Below are 27,987 nucleotides of genomic sequence, written 5' to 3'. Positions count from 1 at the left end.
TGTTTGTTGTACGTAAAGAAAGATAACATAAAAACTACAGGACAGATTAGCATGAAACTCAGTGGATGGATGTGGTATGGATTATGGAAGAACCCACTAATTTATTTCAAAACTTTTCTTGATTTCTCAGGGAATAATTCATGGATCTTGATTAATAAGAAATCAGCAAAATTAAAATAATTGACATCAAATTATATTTAAAAAATTTTTTTTTAAAAAGCGATGTTCGTTCCCATCCACACATGCGATTATTATTGTCTGGGAGCATCTAGTTAAACAGCTGGTGGCGCTATTGATTCAGTAAGGTGCCACTGCAGAAAAATAAAGATGACATGATTAAAAGAGCGCCAGATAAACTCAAATGACTGAAAACAATGTTTTGTGATGGAAATATGGATTTTATGTCTTTGGCTTTTTTTTTTAATTTTCAGCATTTATAATTTGTGTTATTTATTGAATGTTTCCACAATGGCCAAAGGTGTATTTCAGTTTAACAATATGACCCAATCAATTTAATACGAGCGCATGTTTGTTGGCATCAAATAAGTGTATTAAAATCATTAGTTTACAAATACGTGACATAACAGGGAATGTCTTTTAAGACAGTGTTACATCAAGGTGAACAGTGATTAGACACATACACACACACATACGCACAAGAGCAACAGTGACAACAACAATGCTTTGGATTAGTGAAAAAGTAAAAAATAAAATCACAATCTTGAGTCTCAGTGACAAAGTGATAATGGACATACACTCACAGTTTTAACAAAATATACACAGACATACTCGACCTTATACTCTAAATCTACAGTGGAGATCTTTTCTGTTTTGGTTATAGTCATTAATGTTCAGTTTTATTTCATTGGTGTCATTTTATATAATCCATCTCATTTATCTACGTACAGTTATATTTTCTTTATTCTTCTGCGAACATCGGATTCAAAATAAAACGAAAAAGGATCATCTCAGAGAGACATGTCGCCAACTTTACAAATCTCAAAAGTGCAAGACTGTGATGTGGGAAAGTGCATGAGTCCTGCCAACTAATCACTCAACAACACGGCTCTGCCAGCGTGGAGACCGTCGTCTCACTGCAACACTTATTCACACGTCTAACCATGCCGACGGAGCAAGCGTACATCGATACCTTGATTCCAGCGTGACGATAACATGTCGACCCCATGACAAAGCGGAAATCCTCTTTAAAGCTACAGACAGCAGTGTGGGCTGAGGACCGGCAGTGAATTTTCACTCACACTTCGGCCTGTCAAGAGGGGGAAGATTAAATTTGTTATGTGGCAAGAAATGTGTTACTGGAAGAAAAAGTTTTCAATAAATGAATCTAAATCTAAAATGCATTCATGCTTCCATTTCACAGGAAAATACGGAGGTTAAAACTGATTATTTTAAAAAGTCCGTAAGTCCTCTGGTATTACTTTGTGTAAATGTGCTGATAAATTAACTGCATGTTTTTAATCATGGAATAATTTGCTTTTTTGATGACACCAGAGGAGAGGAAGCAAATCACTGTATGACCGTATGACCCCGAAGCCTTTTTTCTAAGTTATGATTTGTTGCTTTCAAGGGACATCTCATAAACCACCAGGGATTCACTTTTTGACTTTTTTGGAATGTAAATCTTGCCAAGCGACATTGCCCACTGGCCAAGATATGCACTTGTTGCCTAGCAACGCAGGCTCACTGAACATCCAATCAGGGAGATTGTGAACATGTACTGACCTGCAAAGCCAAAGCACAGTTAGCTTGCATAGCAATAAGTCCTGAAACAGGCAAATACAACAAGTTTATCTGGCAATAAAAGTGTTGTTTGGTACAAAAGTAGGTTTCTGATTAGATTTGTTTTTTTTGGAGGCGCAAAAAACCCTATTTTTTCAGCTTCCTTCAACATGAGCGATTTTGATGAATATATGAAATTTATCCTCATTTTAAGAGAAATTCACCAAATTAGCTTTTCAGGGGCTTCGCGACATCTGAAACTAAATGTTTTTCTATCTCTTTTGAAGGAGAATCTGTGAATTGGCGGCACACTGCTGGGTGTGGCTTTACATCACCTGACAGGCTTCGTCTAGCGTGCACGTTATGCAGCAACATGACACATTTGGGTCACAATAGCCGTACAAATACATCCTCAGGCTCAAGGTCGCACACACAAATGGCAGTTCCAACTTGCTGAATAAATACACACGAACCAAAAGAAAAAAACCCACCTGGAGCAGAAATCATTTTTCACATCGAACAAGAGAACATCACAATCCAGATTCTTTATGCATGCAGCATGTGAACACACCATTGTCCTGTTTTACTAAGCTTTTGTTACAGGGTCATATGTGTTTTTGCAGAGTGTATATACCAAGTAGCCTTTTAGCCTGATGTGTTTAAGGGTCACACAGGAGATTCAGGCTCACGCCAATAATTTCATTCTTTGATAAGAGTTTAAACTTGATGCTGACATCATTTAACGGTGAATTCTTCCCCGTGTCATTGTTTCTGCCTTCGTCTGCTTGTGAAACTGCTCCTGCTGATGAATCCTCAGTAAATGTGTGTGGTGGAAAGTTGCAGCTGAGGCGGGTGTCCCATGGCTCATAATTCTCTATTGTGTGATTGTGTAGCTGTGAGTTAATGAATATTCGCAGTACCACAAAAAAACAACTAGAGGGAGAGAGACACAGGCTTGGCACTGCTTCAGTATTATCACATAGACACAGACGGCAGAGTCTGTACAACCGTAATGAAGGGTGTAAATACATGTGTGGGGATCTTGTTAGTGTGTGTCTGAGTGTGTGTGTGTTGTTGCTTTGCGCTATGGTTGTCCTCCTCTTCACTGTGTGGGGGAGCAGTCGTCAAGATCCAGCAGCTCTCTGACCAGTCTCTCTCCGAACTGTGCTCGGCTGTAGCGTTCGACAGTGTAGGCGTCAGACATCTTGTAGAGGATGTACGCGTTATTGATGGCGATGCTGATGCTCAACCAGAAGACCTGCTGCCAGGTCTTGTTGGGCTTGTGGAAGATAAAGTACCTGTGGGGCAAAGACACACTTACATTTCTACACTATACTACTTGATCACAAAAGTAATCATTTGAGCTTTAACATGCCGGAAAATCCTAAATGATCATAAAGCTCAGGAAATATTTTGTATTATCACTCAAAAGATTAATGAAATGATAATCAAATGTACATTCAGCCAGAAATGATAGAAGGGAGGGAATGTTATCTGATACTGTAAATAAAGATGGACGACACTTCTCCACTTCCTCCCATTGTTAAAAAAAAAAAAAAAAAAAAAGTTTAGTTAGGTGCCGCCATCTTGTGTTTTTGATGTGATTGGGAGTCAGTCTTGATTGTGGGGTGGAGCCGCGGTATCGAGGTTTTGGCGATACACACACTCCACCAATCAGAAGTCAGTGTCAGTTAGCTACCAGGGGGCGATGGGGACGATTAGGCTTCACTGTCATGTCATCCATCTTTGGTATCAGACCAAGTTAAAATTTATATTTAAAAAACACTTGTTCAAAGGAAATGAGTCATGGTGTTTTTACTGTTTATGAAATAAACTGTATTTGTGAGGGAGCGAATTAAAAATGAACTGTCTCGTTTTAAGGCAAAATTGTCCATGTTCTGCCTAAAATGCGACTGATCCTGAGTCAGTAACAAGATGTATCGTCTTGAATCAGCTGCTGTTGTGTAAAAAGTTTCACATACTTGCTGTACTTGTCGTCATATTTGCAGATGTAGCTGAGGTGCGCTGCAAAGGCCTCGACAGCCAGAGGACATGGGATCTCCCCACTTTTCCTCTTAATGATCAAACCTGGTGGGAAACACGCAAGCTGAGAGTGAGAGACATAGAGTGCAGAAGAGAGAGCCTTTACATATTCTGCATTTTTATTGACGTTTTATTGTTTATTCTCTTGGTTCCCTGGTGTGTGGATCAATACAATTTTATCATATCTTTTTTAGGAGCTGCACGGGAGAACACAAATGTCTGAGTCATGGCCCTCCGAGTGAAATGTCTGAGTGAGCCAATGTGAGAATACAGCAGGAAAATGCCTGTAGAATTCACAGTGATGTCATAGACATATGGCACCGACACAGATCTTAACTTGGAAAGACAAGGGCCTGATGGTTTTGATTTGGGCTTCTTTATAGACTTTATGACTTCCTATTCTCCTTTCAATTCAGTGGTACCACTCTATATCTACACACACACACACACACACACACACACACATACACACACACACACACACACAGAGAGGAAAGAAAATCAATAGTGGGTAAAAACAGTTTAATGGATCTGAGGCTTCACTTCCTTGCTCTTCATTCAGAGGAGCTCAGACACACACTGTGGTCCTTCAACTTGGTTTAACACCCAACAAAACCGTTTCATCCAGAGTGGATTATGCTGTGAGAGGAGGGGAATGTCGTGTCCCTAGAATGGGATTATCGTGGATTAGAAGCTCTCGCTGATTTACCGTGAAGCAGATGCTTAAAGATGAGCTAATTTCACCTGATGGTTATTTGCATTTACTGATGACAGTCCAATAATCTCTAAAACAACTGTATTTTTGCATTAACTCCGTATTGAGTGCACCATCTCCTGTCAGCACACACATTCTTAAAACGTTTGTAAATTAGACAAAATATACCTTTAAAGCTTCAAAGGAAACTGTAATGTAAAGATGCTTTAGTAAAACCGCTTCTTGTTCACTAGCTTCTTCTTTGTTTTCTTGTTTACCTTGTTTAGTTGGGGAGTACGCGTTGCTGAGGAACCTGAAGTGTCCCTTGTTGTACCAGCTGATCAGCGACATGCCACCCTTCATCATGACTCGTGATTGGCCGCGCTGCGCTGGTGTGGAGCCGCAGACCAGCATGCTCTGTGGTAAGCCTGTACAGTCGCTCTTCCTGGTGCTCAGCAGACCACAGCAGAAGATGTCTGGAGAGAGATTCATGTAAAAATGTTACATTTTAGAAATCAAACTATTGAGGCAGGTAATCAAGATAATACCAGATTCATTAGGTTATATATGATTGTTTGACTAATGTTTTAAGCAAAATACTTTCCAAAGTGAGAATTATGTTGTTTCGCCTAATCTCGATTTTAAATGAGATATTAAGTTTAAGGTGGAGAAAGATTATGACATCACCTCGGCTTCTGGGAATTGTGAAGATCAATTAATAGATCAAATGATTTATCTAAAAAAAGAATCAATATCTCCAGCTCTAAAGTTTCATTCACATCTGCACCTATCGCTCCTCGTCTTTGCTTGAAATGTTTCTGTCCCTGCAGCTATTTCAATTCTTCTTTTCTTCCACGGTCGAGCAGAGACGAAACAATCCTGTGGCTGAATGCTGCTGATTTCTTAATGCCCTCAATTTGGAGAAGGATTTTTATCAGTGTTGTGTGTGTGTGTGTGTGTGTGTGTGTGTGTGTGTGTGTGTGTGTGTGTTGCAGAGTATAGCACAGGGTAATTAAGTCTGTTAATTAACCCAGCATGATAACTCTAAAAGGAAAATGTCACACAATGTCTTCAGAAGCTCAGAGCTGAGTTTGTTCAGCTGAAAGCCTCTTGGTAGCTTCACCCAATTAGTCCGACTAAATATTGATTACATCTCTGGACTTGTGTTTCTTTCATTGCTGCACTTCAGCTGTGCTCCGTTGAGGCTAAAACTACTCTTTTGTTTGAGTTTAGTCAAAGACCATTTGTGATAAGGGGAATGTAAAACTCTATGAGATGATATCATCAGAGGAGTCTTATCTCGTCTCATATAAATCTCTAATATTTGCTGTCTGCCTTCACTGATTCCCTGTTGTTACATGACAACATTGTCCCACATCTGCTCTTGTGATGAAACAATGAAGCAGGTCACTAAAGAGAATTCTAATGTGACTCATTCTTCCAACTTAATGGGATTTAGCTTCCATAGTAAAAGATGCCTTTGGTTTAATGAGCATGAAGACTATGGATGAAATCAAAGATATATTATCTGCATAAAATATCACAATTTCCAGCAAAACAATTTCCTGCAAATCTTCTGCAACGCCTTCGGTTAAAGTAACAGATAATCCGAATAATACGTTTTGTGAGCCGTTAACAGTTCAACTAATTTAGATTATTATTATTATTGTCAGACGTTAAACTAAGTGGTGTTTCACTTAAGAATCCACTCAAGCTGTGACCAGACTAAACACCCCCCAGTGAATCACCCTTGATTTACTATGCAGGTCAACCGATGTATGCTGCTGCAGAGCCTCCTGGGGCTGGTGTCTCATTGTCTCATGCAGAATGTTACACTTGATTCTCCAGTTATGTCAAAACATGAATAAATCGCTGCTAATTGTTTGAGTCGGTTGCTTCGGACGATCTCCAGAGGTTTTCCTCTCAGCACCCGATTAAGTCTGAGTGAGCCCATGTGAGAATTCATCTGGAAAATGTCTGGAGAATTCACTGCATGCAACAGTGTGTGTTGATTATGTTTCTAACATGCAACAGATGGATAATAGAAAAAAGAGGAATCATACAAATAATAATAAAATAAATTCAAGAGTTTTTGGTGATAAGGGCTGGTGCTGGTGTTTAAAACCGGTGATTTCTGCAGCTGACGTCATGTCCTGCCTCCTGCATAATCTACCCAAGCACCAGCCCTCGCCTGAATGTTCTGGACATTTTACTGTTGTCAAGGCTTCTGAGCCTGCTGTGTTGTTCATATATAAAAGGCAAAGTACAGAGTGTGTTCTTTTAAATGTTAAATCTCTTTAGAAACGTCTAATTTCAGCTGTCTCTCAGATGTGCTTACATATGTTCCACTTGGAGTGTGAAAGCAGATTTTATCTTCCTGTCTGTGTTGTTTAGTCTGGGGAGGCTATCATCACAACATGATAAAAAATAGATCAACAAATAAAAATTGCAAAAACAGAGTGAGAGGCAATGACGAGAGGGAAAACGATCTACACCGAGGCTGAAAACGAGGGAGAAGAGAGGGAGGAGACGACGAAGTGTTATGTTTATCAATGCAGCGTCGATACTTTTCAGTTTTTGTACCTTGTTTGCTGAATTCGGTGAAAAGGCTGAGGCTTGTGATGGACGGCCCCGTGAAAATGATGGTGTTCTTGCCGGAGATGTTCTGGCAGAGCTGCTTGGCCACGAGGCTGTGCAGCTGAGGCTTGTTCTTCAAGGTGGCCAGACCGTCTGTGCCCTGGCCATCCTTCAGATGGACTGAGATCTGCAGAGAGAGAGAGAGAGAGCGAGAGCGAGCATGCGTCAGTAACATTTTGTTGAGAATTGATAATGCGATGGATTCTAATGAATGTTATATGTGAGGAATATTGGATTTAGACTGGTATTAATGGAAACAGGTTTGATCACATCTACATATGGGTGTTGTTTTATTATGCGTGGAATAGATTAAAAAAGATGTCAATTTTAAAGAAACATGAGCTAGAGGTTGACCACCAAAGAAAGCCAGAGTGAAATATACAAACTTCCATTTAAACCCACAACCAGTCCAGTGTCGCTCTTCCACTTCCGGCTGTTGTTCATGAGCTGAACGGCATTAGTCTGATTAACTGACATCTACGTCAGACATGTGCGCGTGTGCGTGTGTGTGTGTGTGTTGCACCGGCTAATGGACTCGCATTGATTCACTCCATTAACTTGTTTAATTTTTTTCCACCTTTAACACAATTCATTTAGAGAGTGTAGATGTCAGCGCCGACACACGTCAGCAGACTAGTGAAGACTGAGTGACGGCCAAACAGCCACAGTCAGTGTGAATGTTAATGGTTATTTATTGAATACGAGGGATAATGGAGAATGGTTTTAAATAACAAAAGCTGTGTTCAGGAGGTTTAGGATCAAAACAAGATGATGAATGGTGAGATTTATCAGTTATTTTCTTTAATATAATAATAACTTTGTTTGTATAACATTTATCTAAACAATGTTACTACAAAGTACTTTACAACATCCATGTCAAAAAAATGAATGAACTAAAATAAAAGGTATTCAATTCAATTTAAGCACCAAACCAGTGATTACGAAAAGAAAGAAGCAGGAGAGATTGAAGTTCTCATCCTGGTTGCTCCTCTCTCTCTGCTGATCTAATTCTGGACTAGATCCAGGCCAACGAGAGGACGTCTTCCTCTGCAGTGTGAGTGTTGCAGTGATCTCAGAGTTACAGAAATGGTCGGACACAGACTCCTCCACCCGACACCAGAAAGGTGCAGAGGACTATGTTGAACTGGAACTATATTTTACACCGCAGTTATTCTTCCTCTGACAACAGTGAGGTCTATAAATAACTGGGACACTGTTTCTGAAAAGAAATGTTGATGTTGAATTTTTAATGTGACTATTCATCGCCATGGACACCGCTCCATTCACCTCCACTGACGGAGAAGAAATCTCAGAGACAGATTCATCTAAATCAGGATCAGTACAACTACAAGGATTATTCTACAGTATTTCACAACAAGTCTGCACAGCTAGACACAATACGTCTGAAATGAAATGCATTGTGTCCTCCTCAATGTACCTGTGGGTGGGTGGGTGTGGGTGGGTGTGGAGGACCTGCAGCGTGCTGGAATAAGACACACCAGGTAGAATACTATCGCTTACACTTTTGCTGCACATCATGAGGCAATAATCTAGCAAGATAAGGAATCGCACCAAAACTAAAAAATAGTTTAGGAGATGTGTTCTGTTTAATGATCTCTGTAACAGTTGAGTTTCACAGGTCTCAAGAACCTACTGTAGCTCGTCATGCAAGCAACTGGTGTCAGAGTGGAAGTGTTCACTATGCATTTATGAAAAGTGATTTTATTCTTTAATGTCATCAAGAAATTAGCCAAAGGCAAAATGTTGCAACATTGAAAACCTGAGACGAATTAAAAGATTTGGTGAAGCTCAAAGTTTCTGCTTCCCTCGTGAAAGTTTTTCTGACTTCAGGCAGTTGGTGACTTTTCCTGACATTTCTGATATAAAATATTTCTGTCACGAAGTTTGACACACACATACACACACATATATATATATAAAGTATTTGGGGCTGCTACCTGACAGATGAATCCAGTGGAGGTGCACTGTCGAACCCAGAGGCTGAACTTCCTCTTCTTCCTCTTCCTCAGCTCTCTCTCCGTGCAGGTGGTGATGAACACCGGATCCTCGTCTATCAAGGGCTCATGAAGAACCTGGAGACACACAGTCAACGTTACCGCCCACGTGAGTTTGTATTAGTGGATCTTTACATAACAAGAGGTGAAAACAAGAAATGTTTTATGAGGGATAGAAGTGAGGCTGTGTGTGATGTAACGATACAGCTGAGGGTGAGCGAGACAGCAGCAAATCAAACATCCTCACAAGTCCTGCATGTGTTGGAGAAAGATACTGCAGAGACTCCAATGTTCAGCTCTGTCTGTAAAACACTTCAGGAAAATCTCTTCTCCCTCATCAGTTTCATTTTTTTATACTGTTTCAGTTGTTGCTTCGTTCTTTATGTTGTGAGTTGCACAAACCTACAACTACAAAGTGCTCACACACAAAAAAAACATCTAAATGAATGAAACAAAATAACAACAAAATAAAAAGTCTTCCTGTCGTCCTGTGCTTCTAAACTAGGACCTGGTTCAGTTTGATCTGGACCGAGACCAACCCTTTTGGTCCTGACTAAATTTTGACCCGTTGTTAGGAACCTTGTTCCGAATAAGCTTTCACACATTATCTTGGTTCAGGCAAAACTGAAAAGTCAGACGTTCCAGACCAAACAAGGTGTATGTGAAATTTAAAACCGTCCAAAGATTCAGCTAATCTGATCGATTGGAGAAAATGATCTCAATGTGTTGGGGCTAAATGAGCAAAGGTGCTGACACCTTTTTGTTTTGTAGTCTGAGCGATGGATGGATCAAAGGCCCAGAGTTGAGGTGGAGAAGTGGAATAAGGAATAAAGAGATTAGAAATGTAAACAGGGATAAGATAAGTCGTGCAATCTCTCTCTTTTTTTTTCTTTTTTTTTTTCTTTTGCAGGGAGGCAATAGAGAGATCTAAATGGCTCGCTCTAGTTAAGAGCCTGGCAGCTGACCAACCTTCTATTGCTCTGAGACCGAGAGCAACAAGTCATTTCACAGTCAAATATGCAGCTTTGGATACAAGAGTGAAAAATGAATGAGTCTCTGGATGACATCACTCAAACCATAATGGCCTTTTAAGAAATACATCATCCTGTAGCTGCCACACATTAGCACAGCGCTATCTGCTGCAGCTCGCTCACATATTTCGCTCACGAGTTTTCTTTAAATTTCAAGGACCAGATTATTCAGATGAATCTGAATCCTGAGTTTCAGCCCAGACTCGAACCACGACATTGACCTCTTTCTTCCAGAGTCACACATTAAATGGGCAGATTATTTTTCCACTGTCTGCAGAGCAACAGTCTCCGTCTGTGCCACTCTCACGATCTGAGCCCTCTCTCTGCCCGTGGCACTGAAAAGCAACAGATAAAACAAACTGGCCTAGATACACATGACACGCACACACACACGCACACACACGCCTGCCCACGCCTGCCCTCCTTTACTCATTCACTTTTACCTCTAAATGAATAGAGACACCGTGTCACCAAACCGCCAATTACACCAGCTTTGACATTTTCACTATTGTACTGACTGAGTGAGATGTGGCTATGATGAGGATCTGTTTTCCTAAATGCACCGCGACGCAGATGTTATAGCACTTGTACTGTACAAAGACCAAAAGCAATTTGATCAACTCCTTCCCAGAAATACATTACATTATAAGAGCTCCACAGTAGCTCCAGGGGCCCACAGCAATATGGTTATCCACCCCTGGTGCTCTCATCCGAACCAGACTCTGAATACCATGGTGATTTGATCGTTGCTTTGATGGAAGAACATTAACACTTTTTCGCGAGTCACTAATTTTCAAGTCAGGAATAGAAATGAATTGAGCTTGATATGAAAGATCTGCAGAAAACCACAGCCTAGGATTACTTTTTCCGTTAAGTACATGCTGACTGCTGTTATTTCCTCCACCAAGGAAGTTTTGTTTTCATTTACGCTTGTCTGTTTGATTGTTTTTTAGCAGGATTACATTAAAAATACTGGGCAGATAACCAAGAAACTTAGTGGAAGGATGCTGAATTCTGGTGCCGAATCAGAAATTGTTCTTCACTTTCTTTAAGATTGTGAAATTGGTTGTTTTGTGACATTATTTCCATTCACTCTACGTTGTTCATGTTTGATTCCTTTCAAACCAGCAGAACTTCTGTTCATCTAGAGAAGAAAGAAAAACAGGAGTTGAATAAACTCCAGCTCACCCTAAAATAGAATAGTGATCTGGAGCGCGTTGCCCTAGTTGCATAAATGCAGATGTAATTCACACAGGACAACTGAGAACAAGTCGAAGTAAAGTCTTCTGGAGGGAGCTCTGTTTAAAATGTGTGGTTGCCTGAAGACTTGCTGCATAAACTGTTTCTAAAGTAGGACTCTGGTAGACCTCACAAGCAAATTCCTTCACACCTCAAAAGGTAATCTGGGAATCCCTTAGCTACTAGATTAAAAACGCATGTATACATTTATGTACCACGAATAAAACAGTACTAACACTTTGATTATTATAGTATAACTGTATATAGCCTATATGTTACCTATGTAGCTAATATATCACCTGTATATCAACTAGAAATTATTTGATATCACATTTCTTGAAAGACTAATGGCAGATAATACAAACTATTACGCTAAATATCAACTATGCTGTTAAATGCCAGTGAATGCACCCAGCAGCTCCAAATCATTATAAGATGCCTGGAGTTTTGTACAAACCTGTGTCTGAGAGGGTCTGAACGTGCAGCCGAACGACTGCTGCAGTGAGTCCAGGAAAGGCTGGATCTTGTACAGGCCCTGGTTGCTTCCTTGCGACGGCCGGAAAGCCACGATATGGAAGTACTTGAGGATCTTCTCAAAGCGCGCCTGGCTCATCTTCAGGGCGATGCTGCTGTTGCTGAAAAAGCCCGAGCTCCAGATGCTGAGCACAGACTCGCAGCGGTGCAGGCTGGTGGAGGTGACGAAGCCCAGGAAGGCCTTCATCTCCTGGGCCGTGACGGGACGCCAGCCTTCGTCTGAGCCGAAGCGCTCCTGGAACTTCTTGGCGTACATGTTGGTCTGGGTGACCATGTTTTGGATGCAATTGTCCGGGACGAAGAGCTGGAAAAAGTCCAAGGCTGTGGCGGTGGCCGGCATCTTCTGAGCAGGGCCTGGATGAGGACAGGAAAGATAAAGAAAAGGGTGAAATGTTGCGAGGGAGAAAAATGGAACGACTGACAGATGGAGAGTCCCATATGGACTAAGTCACAGACACAACTGTCACTATATTCCTGCTTCCAAACTTTGGCACTGATGCTTCCGTTTGAATGTCTTTGCTGAAATAAAGGTTTCTATTTTAAGCATGATAGATACAATGTTGTAATTTTAATAAATTGAAATGAACAGAGAAGACATCTCTCTCTACTACAGATTTGAATTGTCATAGAAACATTCACATTCACATATAATGACTGGGCTTTTTCATGAATCAGCCATGACAGCTTTTGGTGTGAGTGTCATCGGCCCAGGGCAGCAGTCAGGAAGTTTACACAACATGACAGCCATCACACTCTGGTGCTTGTCACAGCGTGATGTTTCTGCGCTCAGTGAAGGTTTGCGTGTCTCGTTGCTTTAGTCTTACGACGGGCGATGAATCAAAATCACGCTCTGATGTAGTAGTGTCCACAGTGAGTGTCGAATGAAAGGTGTCTGAAGTCAAACTGTCAGTGAAGAACCCGCTGATGAGCAACGCTGTTTAAACAAACAGCATCAACGAAACCTTATATCAACATTCCATCATTATCATGTCTGGGACAGGGGACCTGCACCCAGGTGTGAACTCCTCCAGGAGCATGACGGACATGGAGAGATTGTGAAGCTACTACTACCATTTTGAAAAAAATTAAATTACAACTTGTGTAAAAAAAATATATCCCGATATTAAATATGCTGTAACGCTGCAAGTTAAAATAGTTAAAGGTAATCAATAAGCAGTGAATAATAAACCCTCAGTAGAGAGTAAACGATCAAGCTACACCCTGACAATGGATGGATAAAAAGGATATATCGTCCTTCACATGTTTACTGAGGAGAAAGTGACATTTATCTTTTAAAGTCCTCTGTCGTTCAGCAGTTAGGTGTAAGTAACACAGTCAATGCAGCGACTGGCTCGATGCGTTTGCTCTATTAAATTACACATCTTCTTGTAGGATCCGCGAGAGAAATTTGGACGTTAAGCAGAACAACTTCAGGCTCAATTTAACAGCACAATCTCATTATCTCTGCATAACAGTGAAGCTTTTCAGTCTCTATCCATTCGTTGGCTCTGAGTGGATAACCTAAAATAATGCTTCAGCATTTTAATGCCGAGTTAAAGATAACACGTACAAGATCAGATTAAATGGTAGGCAACATGTGGAGGAGGAGAAGGAGACGGACTAGAGTACAAGCAGGCCCACACAGCTTATGCTCGCTGCCAAGACGGCAGCAGGAGCCAGGCACGGCTCGGAATCCTCTCATTTGCATTCAATTAGACTTAAAAGCTAAATGTAAAATCCAGCGTAGCTTCCTATGAGCGAGCCACTCCTTGTTAAAAAACCATCAGACATTCAGATGGAACGTCCACCGAAGGACAAGTGACTCACTTCGTCTCATTTCATCTCAGGAGTGAAGCCAAAAAATATAACCTGAAGAAGGTCTTTGGAATTCTCTTTATGGATAATGGTATTGATTCATCTGCTCTGGAGAAAATACATCCTTCCTCCACAGATTCTTCTCTTTATACATCTCTGCCAGCTGGAGTTCAGTCCAGCCTGTTTCACTCTGATTAAACTGGATCACAACATTTCTACTTTCAGTCTACTGATATCAGCTGATTCTTGTCAACGAGGGAAACCTTTAGACATCAATGACCCACATTACTCATTACAAAACACAGATGTTGAGCGTGCAGACGGAATAATCCCTGGTGATTATCGGTTGTTTAAGCATTTCTATTGTCACAGGACAAACATCTCCCTGCTCAGGATTTAAGATTGAGAGATTACGTGTATGTGCAGAAGATAAAGACTTTGCTCAGAGGAAACAAGTCAATCACACACAGAGCACATGAGAGTGAGAGCACAATTTCTCAAACAAACCTTTGTAACAATATTACTAGCAATTACTTTAACATACAGTATATCTAGGCCAAATCCATATCTTCGACATTGTGTGAAATATAGATAATGTGGTCATCTGAGTCAAATGTTCTTACTGTAAAGTACTAGTACTACACTATACGTGTGTCCATTTTCTATGAAATAGCTTGACCAAACTATATTTGTGTTCACATTACATGCAATGATTGTTTAAGTTGAAGAACTTTTCCCAGAAACCTGGAAAACAGTGTAAGATGTCTGAACCATTTTATAGCGATGAGATACATGACAATCTTATTCTGAATTGTATTTATTTATTCATGTAGTGCTTTGTTTGTTTACTATTGTTTGAGTTTGCAGTATCCTCGAAGTTGTGGTCATTAGAACACAATTGTCAATAGGCCACTATGGAACTAAGTTATATTACTTTTTAGAGTTTTTTTTCCTGTCATGCACTATGCATAACCTGTTAGTATTATATGCTGTTTAAAGTTAATTTTATTCTATTACCTCTGTCAATGTGGTAATATCTTCAACCCAGTCTATTAATTTCTTTGTTTGTCGGCATAATTACACAATTGGTGCAGATTTGCACAAAAGGACAGATTATGGATTTTTTAAAATTCTTTTAAAAGGGGACTGTTGGGCCTTGGAGAAGATACGTGATCGGTTGAGTGTCATCCTAGTTTTATTTCATTTTGTCTTTGTTTTGCATGACCTCACAGTACTCATGCTTAGAAATGAGAAACACAGGGTCGGACAGATAAAGTGACATATGGAGAGCAGTAATCTCAGCAGAGTGAATTAATAAATAGCTCTCTAATTCCCCTCGACATCTCGATAAGGTGGTTATATAATATCAGATGTGCATGTTTGCTACATAATCCTTGGCTTGGTCCTTTGCCACCACTCTTTGCACTGCAGGGGAAACAACCTCACGTTGAGTTAAAGATTATCAACATCATCTATGGCACAGACTTTCATCTGTAAATCACATTTTTATGCAAATGTGGTTGCAAAAACCCTGCACCTGTTTCACAACCGAAGACGAGAAGCTGCTGTAACTGTTAAAAAAAACAAAACAAACACAACCCAGTTGGAATCTCTGAGCGTTTCCATGAAGTGCACTTGATTTTTTCTGACGGCGGCTGATGATTTATGTACGGGGTGCGCGGTCTCTGAGGAGCAGAGCTGTCACACCAACGATGTGTCTGTGTCAGCACTGTCACAGCTGGACACTGAGGCGCAGAGAGACAGAGAAATGGGCAGAGAGACGGAGAGGAAGGTGATAAAAAAGACAGGCAGACAGGTCAAACGATAGAGAGACAGAGAAACCCAGACACACAAGTTCATCAGACTTAGTAGAAACTGGCTTAAGCAGCTTTCTGTCCCGTTCCATTAGAATTGGTGGAGAAACATAAATATGCTGATCCTCGGGATGCACTCACTGTTCTGACTGTTGCATCCATCCAACCGGGCGACTCTAAATCATCCGACGGCAGGACCACACCCTCGCTGGCTGCTTGTGCAAACACACATTACAAACCAGACCAGACTATACAAAGCAGACAGACACACCTGCTGCCTCCCTGCTGCTAAAGTCAACAGAGCAGGACAGAGCAGGATGTGAGAGCTCAGTACATCCTGAAACACGTCTCTCACCAGAGGACCTCTTGTGTTACCCCGGCTTAGCTCAGTTTGCTTCAGATTATTCTGGATAAGTGAAACAGGCACCGCTCCACATAACAAAGCAGGATTAATGAAGTTAGCTGGATAACTGGAGAACAAATCCAAGCAAAGCCTGACTCTACACTGTAAACTCATACCTGACTGTGGTTTGAGAAGTGAAGCACAGAGCTGCTGTGGGTTTTGTTGGCTGTCACGCTCAGTGCTTTCAGAAGCAGGTCGATGAACTTCGATTTGGGCGCCGTAGATTCAGCAGAAGATTCAATATTAAAAACGTTTGTATTGCACGACACTCATATTATGCTTTTGGCATTAAAAAGTTTAGCAAAACAGATTCTCTTTGCCTGCAGTGCAGTTTTTTTCTGCCGAGGAGGTTATGTTTTCACCCTCATACCTGGACGGATTAACATGAAACCTGGTGGAGGGATGAGGGTCATTCAATTTTGACATGGATCTGGGTCAGGGATCCAGGAATTGTTGTTTTTCACTTTCTTTAAAATTGTGAAATGGGGCTTTTTCAGCAGAATCAGGCATATTTAGGGAACTGATATCAATGAGTGGGTGGAAGTTGGTGCAGCATAATTTAATTTAAGGGAACTGTTGGGTCTTAGTGGATGTATAAGCTCTACTGAGTGCCATTCTATCTTGCAATAGATTCCTTTGACTTGACCTACAGTCAGATTTGTGTGAGCGCTGTTATGCATGACTGTGTGTTTCTGTGCTATGTGTGAGCGGACTGAGGCCTGGTCCATATCTACTGAAGCCATATGTTGGTTCTCCTCCAAGGGTGCAACAATGCATCTCCACAAATCGTCTCTGCTTCAGCTGAGGCAAAAGAAGGAGAGGGGAGCGGAGAACGAACCCAAACAAAGCCTGACTGTATGCGCTGCACGATAAATCCAAACCTCAGACAAACCCTGATGCAGCCTCGCAGATGTTTACTGGACTTATAAATGGACAAAACTGATCCGAGCACGGCGTGGAACACATTGAAGCAGCATAAGAACAATTTGTAAGAGACGGAGAAGTGTGGGTGCATGGTGCTGTTTAACTGTCACGATTCACACACACCTCATTGGAGGACAGCTGCAGTGAAAGTGGGAATCCTGCATCTCTCTTCGCTAACAAGCTGGTCTACACTGCTGCTGACACCCAGAAGCTGCAGGAACACACACCCACATTCTACACACACTACCCTGCTGTATGTGTGTGTTGAACCAGGAGAGACATCATGCTTTCACAAAATTAAATTGTCTACCCTGAAACACACACTCTACATACATGCACTGCTGTTTCACAACATTATGCAAATATACTGTCTGTCTACCTGCAGTCGACATGCCCATGTCACACACACACACACACACACACACACACACACACACACACACACACACACACACACACACACACACACACACACACTAACTACAATAAAACACGACCTACACTGGTGTATCCCTGCATGTCTCCATCCAATCACTTCATCCTCCACATTTGACCTTATTCATGCTGTGGTGCATCGCGTCTCTCACCGTATGTGTCTTTGTACGGCGCCACCGTGACATCCTGCAGACCCTCCGTCCAGCCCTCCTCCTCCGCCTGGCTCCGGGACAGAGATCCCGGGGGACCGGCTCCGCTGCTCCCACCGCCGCCTCCCGTTCCCCCGCCGTGGCCGCTCTCCCTGTCGCCCCGCTTGTGGTGGTGCTGCAGCTGCTCATCCTCGCCCACTTCGGCGATGTAGTTGTCAGAGTCGGAGTCTCCGGAGGTGCTGTAGAAGGGGTTGTCGCTGCTGTCATCCCCGGACTCACCGAACACATCGTCGGATATCTGCAGGCTCTCGTACCGGGACCGGGCCGCTTCCAGGAGGGACAGCGCCTTCCGGCCGCACTCCGCCATCTCCTCCTCTCTGTGGTGATGCTCTCCCCCTTCCTCCCACTGTCTCACCCTTCCACTACGGCGGCGTGCGAGTGGTCACGATTTTGCAAGAGCAGGGAGGTGTTAGCTTTACCGTAGCGGGTACACCCTCCCCTGTCTCGGATATGTTTATCAGGATCCCCCCCGTGCAGCCCTCCAGGCTCGGATGCGGAGCCCGGCGGTCAGGAGCGTGTGGATCCGGGGAGAGCTGTCCGCTTCAAGGGTACTGAAATATGCCCACAGCGCTGCGCACTGGGCAGGACAGTCATGGCACAAATCAGCATCCGGGTTGAAAATACAAGAGATTTGTGCGCACGGAGAGAAAAGCGAGTAGTGGCTGCTGCTGCATCAGCTGACACCACAGCCCTGCCCGGCCATCCAACCACCGAGCACCGAGCAACCTGCACCCACAGAGAGGCTGCACATGAGGAGGAGGGATGATGAGATGATATCTGAATAAAAATGTCTGACACAGAAATGTAGACTATGGGACAGTATTTTGTAATTCTCCATTTTGCAGACCTTATACAAACACAAGATTTTTCCTCTGGTCAAAGCTCAATTGTTTTTCAGATTTCAATCAACCTGTCTCAGTCCCTACGACACAATCATTCTCACCTAAACACCACATAACATGATAAATTACAATAAACAATCTAGCTGTAGTGTTTTTTTTAATATGATATACATATATTGATTTACAATATTAAAATGTATTTTTGTCAAACATTTGTTGAATTGAGGGAAGTGTGCACAGGGGGAACACAGGCTCTAGAATAGGTTAATATAGGTCTCATCTAAAACTATGTACAGTTAAAATAAAATCATATACATCATACAGTTAAAATAAAATCATATTCACAATACAGTTAAAATAAAATCATTAAAAAGGAGTAAAAACGACCCCTAACAACCAGATTTTAAAAATACACACACAGGTAATCAGAAAGAGTAAAAGTCATAATATAATATAAATATATTATAATTAAATATTATTCTCAGGGAGAACTTGACCTTTCTTCTGTATTGAGGACTGAATCGAGCAACAACACCGGCCTGTAGAGGGCGCAGCAGCGTTCTCTCCTCATTGCCAAACCAGTGACTCTTCTTCGTTGGTGCTCTTGCCATGTTTGCGGAAGCTTGGTGACAGCAGCTAACTGGAGGCTCTATCTTCTTTTCATGTGTGTTTGTGTGTTTGTGATCCGACATGAATCTACCGAAGGGCCCAGACTCTCTGTGCTTCGACAAAGATGTTTTTATGAAGGTGAGAATCTGTCAACGTTTCATTTTGTTGACGCACTAACCGGAAGTGCTGCTGTTGAACTAGCTAGCGTTAAGCTAAGTTGAGCTGGTTGTAGTTTTTCATACTTAAACCTCTTTTGAAGCTTTGTCCATGTAATGCACGTTTAATCTGTAATGACAGACATGGCCTTTGTTAATCATGTGAACGACAACCTCACTGTGTCTGAATCGTAGTTAAAACCTTAATTTCAAGTTTTATTAATGAGTTTAATGGACAAATGTCTCACTTGGATTGTTTGGTCTGTCACTTTGAGGCTATATATATATTTGTCTGTATTTACTGGTTCTGTGCATGTCTGTCCATGTCCATAGTGGAAGTTATTGGTTTCACTGCTGCCTGCACTATGTGTATGTAACCTCCTGGTCTCTTGTCTCTGTGTTTGTAGGATGACTTTGACGTGGACCAGTTTGTGGCGGAGTGTCGGAAGCAGGTCCAGCTGGAGGAGATGAGGGAGGACCTGGAGCTTTACTACAAGCTGCTGAAAACAGCCATGGTGGAGCTCATCAACAAGGACTACGCAGACTTTGTCAACCTCTCCACCAACCTGGTCAGTTGTCATTGAATGTCGCCTTGTGTCTTGACCAGTGTGTCTGTAGTTTATTACCTTTATACAACAATCATCAACAGGAGACCGAGAAGGCAGCCAGAAATCAGAGTGAGATAGATAGCCAGACTTCACTGTACACTGTATCAATGGGTAATAATAATAATAATGAAACAATAAAATACAGAAATAAATAATAATTAACATGTAATCATTATTTCATAATTATTCACTTCTCCACAAAATATATGACACAGCTTTAAATTTTAAAAGTGATTGTGAGGATAGACGGTTTCTAATCTCTGATGTCTGTTCCCTTGTCTCAGGTGGGGATGGACAAAGCCCTCAATCAGCTTTCTGTGCCTTTGGGACAATTACGAGAAGAGATCATGGTATGTGTTCTGATTAAGTATAAGTCAAATAATTCCATTGATTCCTGTCACTGAGGCTTTATGAACATTCCTGGATTTGGTTTGTTGCAGAGTCTGCGCTCCTGTGTGAGTGAAGTGATTCAAGCTATCGACAACCAGCTGTCCAAACAGGATGATCTGCAGAAGAAAAAGGTTTGGCTCATCACCTTCCTGTCTGACTTTATTATTATGCAACATTTTGGATATATGTTGTTTCAACAAGCTGTATTTTGTGGGATAATAAAAATGATTCACCTATTTCAGTGAATAATTGTCTGCCTTTCTTTAATAATTACAATCCACCAGGTCTATGTGTTGAGGCTAATTCAGGTGGTGCGTTCAGTGGAGAAGATTGAGAAAATCCTCAACTCGCAGAACTCCAAGGAATCCAACTCTCTGGAAATCAGCAGGTGGGGAACTGGAGTGTGATCAAACCCACTGGCTTCACTCGGTCAATAAATGAACACCAAAGGACAAAATGAAATAGCTCTAAAACATCCTAGTTCTAAATTTGGAAATCTAACTTTTTTAGACATTTTTATATGGAATTATGTGGAATGTTTGAACTTTTCAAAACCAGAGATCGGATTGTTTGAGCTTGTTGTGATAATTTGTGTGTGACTTCATGCCGGTCTGTCTGTCTGTGTTCAGTCCTTTGTTAGCAGGTCAGATCCTGGAGAGGATAGCTACAGAATTCAACCAGCTACAATTCCACGCAGTACAGAGCAAAGGCATGCCCCTGCTGGACAAAGTTAGACCTGTAAGTGTTATACGGTCAATTGGTCAGACGGCCGATGAATCAATACTCAGTTAGTCAAACCGTTTTTCTGTCTGGCTGCTCTTCTTTTAATCCACCAGCTTGGCAATAGTTTGGCAGAGATAGACAGTTTCTGTGCAATCATTGAAAACAACTGCACTGACTATACAGAATTAATCTCCAATATATTTGATACTAGCACACTGACACATGATTCACTTGCTTTATGTGCTCACTAGAATATACTAGACTACTTGTGATCATCACTTTTTAACAGTGGAAGTGACAGAGTGTCATTCTTTGTCAGCGTATCGCAGGGATCACCTCCATGCTGCAGCAGTCTCTTGAGGGTCTGCTGATCCAGGGTCTTCAGACATCCAATGTGGACATGGTGCGTCACTGCCTGAGGACGTATGCCACCATAGACAAGACCCGAGATGCTGAGGCACTGGTGGGACAGGTGCTCGTCAAACCATACATGGACCAGGTACACAGTCCAGACATGCTAACTTTTTGAAGAAAGGTTAGCTTGAAACGTGACGTATTTAAGTTGGTGGATCATTTCTATCTATCTTGAAAAACTAGATGACCAGAGAGGCCACCTCTTTAGTTCATAATTAGTATGGCAAGCTATATGTGTAATGTATATACTGAGCTAGTTAAAATAACTGTCCTGCTTTAATAAACTTTATCGATCAGCAACTGAAGATCTCTTCTCTCTCCTCTTCTTTTAGGTGATAGTAGAAGAGGTGGTGAAGTCTAGTCCAAATGGTCTCCAGTTGATGTACACCAGACTGCTGGAGTTTGTTCCTCATCACTGTAGACTGCTAAGAGAGGTGACTGGAGGAGCCATATCCAGGTATTCACGTTATCATGGAGGCGAATTCATTGAAATTCCAAAAGTTGATATTTCTTTATGTGCGCCCAAGTTGTTATTATCTTGTGAGAACAAGATAAATAAGTTGTGCACACAGAGTTAATATCTGCGTATTAAAGACGTGACTGGCTGATGCTTTGAAGACAACACTAAGCTACATTTGTAGTTTTTTAATTTCTCAACTATTATAACACAAAATAATGAGAGATAAAGATAAAAAAAATGTAATCTTCTGTTTTAACAACAACTATTCCCCTACATGTGTTTTGTATTTTTAATATTCAGGTTGTTTCTTTCTCCTCAGTGACAAAGCCGACACCGTGCCAGGTTATGATTTCATGGTGAACTCAGTTTGGCCGGAGATAATCAAAGGGGTCGAGGAGAGGTTGGCCTACCTCTTCAACCCTGGAAACCCTGACATATTCTATGAGGTACAGCCACAGTGACACAATGGGCGTGTATGCATTCAATTTGAAAAAGATTGTGTCGTTTCACCTGTGTTTGTGTGTTTACTGTCGGCTCTGTCTTACTTTCCAGCGCTACAGTGTGAGTATGGAGTTTGTGCGGAGGTTTGAGCGTCAGTGCAGCTCGCAAGCCAGTGTGAAGAGACTGAGAGAACATCCCTCCTACACCAGCTTCCACAACAAATGGAACCTTCCTGTCTATTTTCAGCTACGGTACATATCGCCTCAATACAATCTGTACTCTTCAACCTATTTCTTGGCCAGGTACTTGTGTAGTTGCTAGACAACTGGTGGAAACTTCAAAAAGAAGTTACTGTGGCCGGCCAAGAAACAGTTTCACACATAACGTCCTTTAATAGCACAATGAATCATTTTTACACTTAGGTTTACAGAGTAAACAAACAAGATACAGCATGTTCATTATCAAGCATTGATAATAGATGATTGGTGGATTTTGTTACCTTTGGATGACCCAGACCAGCTGTTTCCCTCTATTTTCACTTGTTACGCTAAAAGAAAGTCATCATTGCTGTTGACCTGTATTTATTTTTTAGAAATGAGAATGGTATCGGTCTTTTCATCTCTGCAGCAAAACAAATTAGCTCAATTCTCAATATGTCAAACTGTTCCTTCAAGATATTTCGGTTTAGAATGAGACTCGTACTACTGTAGAGTTTGATATGCAAAACCCTGAGATTACAGCATTTTTACTTGCATGCAGTGGAGAATAGCTGTTTAATCTGTTACATTCAGACCCCTCATCTTAAATGAATATGGTCAGACGTGGGTGAGGATGTCGTTTCTGCACAGTGATTGTTTGAAGAATTGACTAGACTTGCATAGTGACTCAATAGACAAGCTTTGATTAAAACTTCAGCCTGTCAGCAGTTTTTTAGTGGAAAAATACAGGTTGGCAAATGTTTAACCATCAAGACCATTTTCATTGGACTATGATAAGAGGTTAAATGTAAATTTAGGACATGTATCTGCATCTCAGTAAACTTTTCCTATAAACGTGACACTGGACCTTGACTTAATGGGCATTGACCTTTGTGAAAAAAGTAAAAACAGTTGTCTACTGTTTGTCAGCCACAAACACACTGTACACTGTAAACATACACAGATTGATCATTGTCCCTCAAGACAAAGATTTGGTTGCGGTGTCCTCATTTCACAACAGAAGCCTGGACAAGTCCATCATTTCCAAGAAACCGTTTTGTTTTTTGTCATGAGCATGTGGACATCAGAGCTTATGCAAGAAATAAACTGAGAACACATTGATTATTTTGTGCTTCCCCTCTCTGTGTGTCCCTCTTTGTTTAGGTATAAGGAAATAGCAGGGAGTCTGGAGATCGCCATAAGTGATGGACTCGAGGCAGCAGCCGGTAGGAAATAATTTTCTGCCATGAACACCAGTGTGGACCTAACTCACAGTAACCGTGTGTCTGTGTCTTGTTCATGTCCAGCTGGCAGTGCGTACCACCTGCAGGTGTCTGAGGTGTTGTGGTCCTGTCTAATGAGATGTTGGTCTGACAAGGTCTACCTGTCACTTCTGGCCCATCGCTTCTGGAAGCTCACGCTGCAGCTCTACTCTCGATACTCCAAGTTTCTCGATGAGGTGATCTTAAATGAACGGCAGGAGGACTACAAAGATTTGATTTAAAGACTATTTTTAAAAGCAGGAGTGTCAACAAAACAGTATGAAAACAATCCATCTTGTTGCACTTTGTCCCCATCTGTGTTTGTGCAGGCGTTGACGAAGATTCCAGTCCCTGAGGCGACTAAAGAGCCAGCCAGGCCTCTGCCCAGCTCAGCCTCCTCCACCTCCAGCCGAACCTCAATGGAAGATGGTGGCAGTGAGAGTGGGAGTCCTGCATCTCTGTCCACCAAACAGCTGGTCTACATTGCTGCTGACATCCAAAAGCTCCAGGAGCAGGTGCGCACACACACACACACACACACACACACACACACACACACACACACACACACAATCTTGCACAGCCAGGACATCAATTTTAAAGTCACCAGAACTGGATCCATGATGCAACATCATCGATTAGTAACAAAATAAATGTGATTGTCTGTTTATGTGTGAAGAGCGACAGAGACAAGCAGACACACAAAATCCTTTAGAAGGAAACACTGGAATACGATCCTTATAACAGCATATATATAAAGTAACTCTGGAGCCCTGCACATAAACCTTTACATCAGTGACAGACGATTCTTTATTGATTTATTTAATGCTTCAAATTCATTCCCCAGTTTCCACTTGATTGTTTCTGAACTGACAGGTGGTTCGTCTTCTCTTAGATCCCAGAGTTGTCAGAAATGGTCAGACAGCGTTTAGAAGCAGTTGGATTCAAAAACCTTGCAATTGTGGAAGGTAAGCTGCCCAGATGCTTATAAAACTTGATTTTGGAGCCTGACTGATAATATGTGCTGATATGAGCCTTTCACAGACATACAGTCAGCCCACAAACAGACATATTTTTCAGGCTCTAATCATTTTAGTTTTTCATTTTAGCTTTGCAGTTTTTGCTTGAATCTTTTCAGATTTTTCTGTGGAAGTTTTCCTGAATTATCTGTCAGTTCTAAAGCTGCAGGGGATTTAATCTGATGTTATGCATGCTATAATGAACTTTAAACATTCAAAAGCCCTGACATGCTTTTGAGAACAACTTGTTAACTGACAAAGTAGTGGTAACAAAATATTCCTCCAGCTCATGGGTAGCTCAGTCTGCCAGTGTACTTCCTTTACTCATTTTACTGGTGCTCTCTTCTATGACAGATGCTCTGGCGGACTCCAAGGTTTGTCTGTCAAGTAGCGTTCCCACTCTGAACGCCAGGATGACCCAGCATCTGACTGAGCGCTCCTGCCGCTTCCTAAAGAGCGCTTCGGAGGTTCCACGACTTTACCGCAGGACTAATAAGGTCAGCGAGGATGCAAACACGCACATGTTTCTCCTATTTTTCTCCCTGGTCATATAACGTCCCTCTGAGCAATGGAGCAAATATTTGTCTGATCAAGACCAAACCTGGAGGGCGAATGTGCTTTGAATTGTGTTGTGACATTTGAAATGCTGTTACTGGTAAGTTTGAGATGAAACCTGGAGGGATAATGCTTGTTGGTACATGAATGACATTCAAACAAATGGTACTGGAATATTTTATTGTTGTTGGTTTTAAGCTTGAGCCTGTTAAAGAACTAAATGCACCTTGAATCTATCACTACCTGTGTATGAAAGGTGCTTTATAAATAAAATTGCCTTGCCTGAATGGTTGTTCAGTTTTAAAGGCTGAGCTCACTTTGAAGAGATTTCTTGTATGTGAAGATCATTCGAGTTTCAGAAATTAATGCAATTATCCAACTTTATAATTGATCTTTGAAATGGCAAAAAACTCCCTTGCTCATTGACAGTTAGCCTCTCTGCCCACCAGTGACCAGACGTCTCTGTAGCTGTTTTTGAAAACTGGTTTGATACACTACTGTAGAGTTAATATTGGAATTAATAGAACTGTTAAAAACTATTCATCAAGGATCACAACATCAAGTTTGAGTTTCCCTCAATGTTCTCCAAGTCCTGAGTAAGTTCTGAGCCTCTACTTCTGCTAAGTCTGATTCTAAATTCATGTTTCACACTTGTAGTTATAGTTAGTCACTCATTTGTTGAAAATACAAAAACATTCTGCTAACTAATACATTTCATCATATTTGTCTGAAACAAAGTGTTTCACTGCTGTGAGAGGTTCTGTGTGTTCACACAACCTGTTTCACATGTTACCACACACACAGTATTGATTGACACTTGACATGACTGCAGCAAAGTGAGAAACAAACCACAGGAGGTCAACGGAAAATTCCAGCTCTTATCAAGTTATTTTTTGTGGGGTTTTTTAAGAGAAAAGATAAGTGAGATGCAACTTTCAACAACACATGTCCTTGAAATATTGAATTCTATACAAACATATTTTGGAAAATGTAAAATATTTGACTTCCTCCCTGTGTAGGATCTGCCTGTGCGTGCGTCAGCTTACATGGACAACGCCTTACGTCCTTTACATCAGTTGCTGACGGATTCGACAGGGCTGGTCACCCCCTCCACTGCACAAGAATGGCTGCGAGTTGCACTTTCTAACTGCACACAGAGGTAACTTTAAACACTCAAACAAACCATGAGGCCGTTCCTGTATTGACAAGTTTACAAATACTGACCAAAGTCAGTACGTGAATATTTACAGCATGCGCTCATCCCTTTACTGTAACTCAGCTTATCCAGATTTCTTTCCAGCTGCGACCCACAAACCGTCTCTCACTAATGACAATTGCCGCGGTTTGTGTCCAGGTACTATGAGACCATCTCGGAGGTGCTGAGCTCAGTGAGAAAGATGGAGGAGAGTTTGAAGAGACTTAAGCAAGCGAGAAAGGGTGCAACCACGACTGCGGCGGCGGGAGCAAATGGTGGACCAACAGATGACAGCAAGATCCGTCTTCAGCTGGCGTTAGACGTGGAATACATGGGAGAGCAGGTGAGTTGTGTTTGACAAGTACGCAAAAACGCATTCATCGTCTGTGCAGACACGTACTTAAATAAATGACATTTCTGAAGTTATAAACTGCGACTTGGTTGTGTTTGAAACTTCCTGGTCATCTGAAACACTGTTAGTCACGTTGCTTTGTTCTGTTGTTCGTCTCAGATTCAGAAGATGGGTCTTCAGCCAAGTGACATCTCCATGTTTTCCACCCTGATGGACCTCGTGAGGGAGGCTCGAGAGCTTGCTGAGCAGAACCAGTAAAACGTTGATTCCACAGTAACTGGAAACCAGTAACATGCTGCACTTATCTCTGCATTTTTGTGAAGACACTTGTCCCTGTCCAGACCAAAGTCATGGTCTAGTTAATGATGGCCATACCACGAAGAATGTAGGGGGATGTTTTGTAAAAAAAAAAGAAGCATCAAACAAGAACATCTCTATTTAATGCAGAATTTGAACCAACAGGGACCTGTCAGAGTTCAGCTGTAAATTACTGTGTGAAACTGCTGCTGTCTGGATCCTGATGGCTTCTGCCGCAGCTTTGTGAATTAGAAGGAGGACTGCACGGTGGTGAGTCCATGAAATGTTTTTATACAAGATCCCTGATGTGGGAGGAGCGGTGAAAATGCAATGCTCGACAGATTACTTTTCTGATTTGGTCAGAAAGTTCTAAAGAGAGAATCAAACGCTATTTGTCTAAATTCTGCTACTTGGTGAAGGATTCATCTCCAATAAAGAAGTCTTTAAGTTGTATGGAGGTTGCATAGTATAATATGTTTGACATAATTAACTTTGGGGGGAAAGAAGTAGAGAACTTTGGATACAGTGTTGAATCTCTGTGTTTTAATACAAAGGTTGTAAATGAAATACAGGTTTTTCTCACTGATTCCAAAGCCACAGGATGGTTGTGTACACGTCAACAAGATGTTATTACCAAGGAGGTTGAATGTGTTTGTTTGTCAGTGCTATTAAGCAAAAACTACTGAAAGAATTTCCATGAATCGTGAGAAAAAGATGGGATGTAGGCCGCCGTTAGATTGTGGTGCTGATCTGGATTGGGGAGCGGATCCAGGATTTTTTTTCCATGACTTTTTTAACATCACAACATTTGGGCTTTTTTTTTTTAAATTTTCACCGATTTCTCAGGGAATAATGATGAACGGGTGTTGATTTTAAAAATCTGGCATATTTAGGGAACTGATGCGTTTGTAATTTATTGCAGCTTTACTGAATTG

General features: G+C 41.5%; 2 protein-coding genes and 1 long non-coding RNA gene across 7 annotated transcripts; 2 read left to right on the top strand and 1 right to left on the bottom strand.

Annotated features, from left to right (window-relative positions):
- Positions 1-66: 66 nt before the first annotated feature.
- Positions 67-18,132, bottom strand: pgbd5 (piggyBac transposable element derived 5). Of its 2 annotated transcripts, XM_069538185.1 has the most exons (8): positions 17,881-18,018; positions 17,477-17,850; positions 11,857-12,287; positions 9,073-9,207; positions 7,061-7,241; positions 4,756-4,953; positions 3,723-3,828; positions 529-3,038 (listed from the first exon to the last, which is right to left on the bottom strand). In XM_069538185.1, exons 2-8 carry the CDS (start codon positions 17,838-17,840, stop codon positions 2,843-2,845), a joined length of 1,611 nt encoding a protein of 536 aa, XP_069394286.1. In that variant the 5' UTR covers positions 17,841-17,850; positions 17,881-18,018; the 3' UTR covers positions 529-2,842. The 2 variants fall into 2 exon arrangements, with proteins under 2 accessions (XP_069394285.1, XP_069394286.1); XM_069538184.1 differs by having other exon boundaries at positions 67-3,038; positions 17,477-18,132.
- On the top strand, positions 4,764-11,933 carry LOC109636662 (uncharacterized). 4 transcript variants are annotated; one of them, XR_002203213.2, is made up of 3 exons: positions 4,764-4,899; positions 9,145-9,238; positions 11,802-11,933. It is a non-coding gene; the product is annotated as an uncharacterized lncRNA (long non-coding RNA). The 4 variants fall into 4 exon arrangements; XR_002203211.2 differs by lacking the exon at positions 11,802-11,933 and adding an exon at positions 11,292-11,429; XR_011246000.1 differs by lacking the exon at positions 11,802-11,933 and adding an exon at positions 11,114-11,184.
- An 830-nt stretch (positions 18,133-18,962) lies between the features above and the next one.
- On the top strand, positions 18,963-27,871 carry cog2 (component of oligomeric golgi complex 2). Its single transcript, XM_020093099.2, has 18 exons — positions 18,963-19,122; positions 19,547-19,708; positions 20,032-20,097; positions 20,188-20,268; positions 20,422-20,525; positions 20,767-20,875; positions 21,180-21,359; positions 21,607-21,731; positions 22,054-22,180; positions 22,287-22,426; positions 23,537-23,598; positions 23,680-23,831; positions 23,964-24,149; positions 24,530-24,602; positions 25,008-25,150; positions 26,228-26,367; positions 26,563-26,746; positions 26,915-27,871. The coding sequence occupies exons 1-18, from the start codon at positions 19,066-19,068 to the stop codon at positions 27,011-27,013; spliced, it is 2,190 nt and encodes a 729-aa protein (XP_019948658.2). The 5' UTR covers positions 18,963-19,065; the 3' UTR covers positions 27,014-27,871.
- The last annotated feature ends 116 nt before the right edge of the window (positions 27,872-27,987 follow it).

This window comes from Paralichthys olivaceus, chromosome 14 (assembly GCF_024713975.1).
Source record: "Paralichthys olivaceus isolate ysfri-2021 chromosome 14, ASM2471397v2, whole genome shotgun sequence".
NCBI lineage: Eukaryota > Metazoa > Chordata > Actinopteri > Pleuronectiformes > Paralichthyidae > Paralichthys > Paralichthys olivaceus.
The sequence above is the reverse complement of the archived record's forward strand: the minus strand, read 5'-3'. Positions and strand labels throughout refer to the sequence as shown.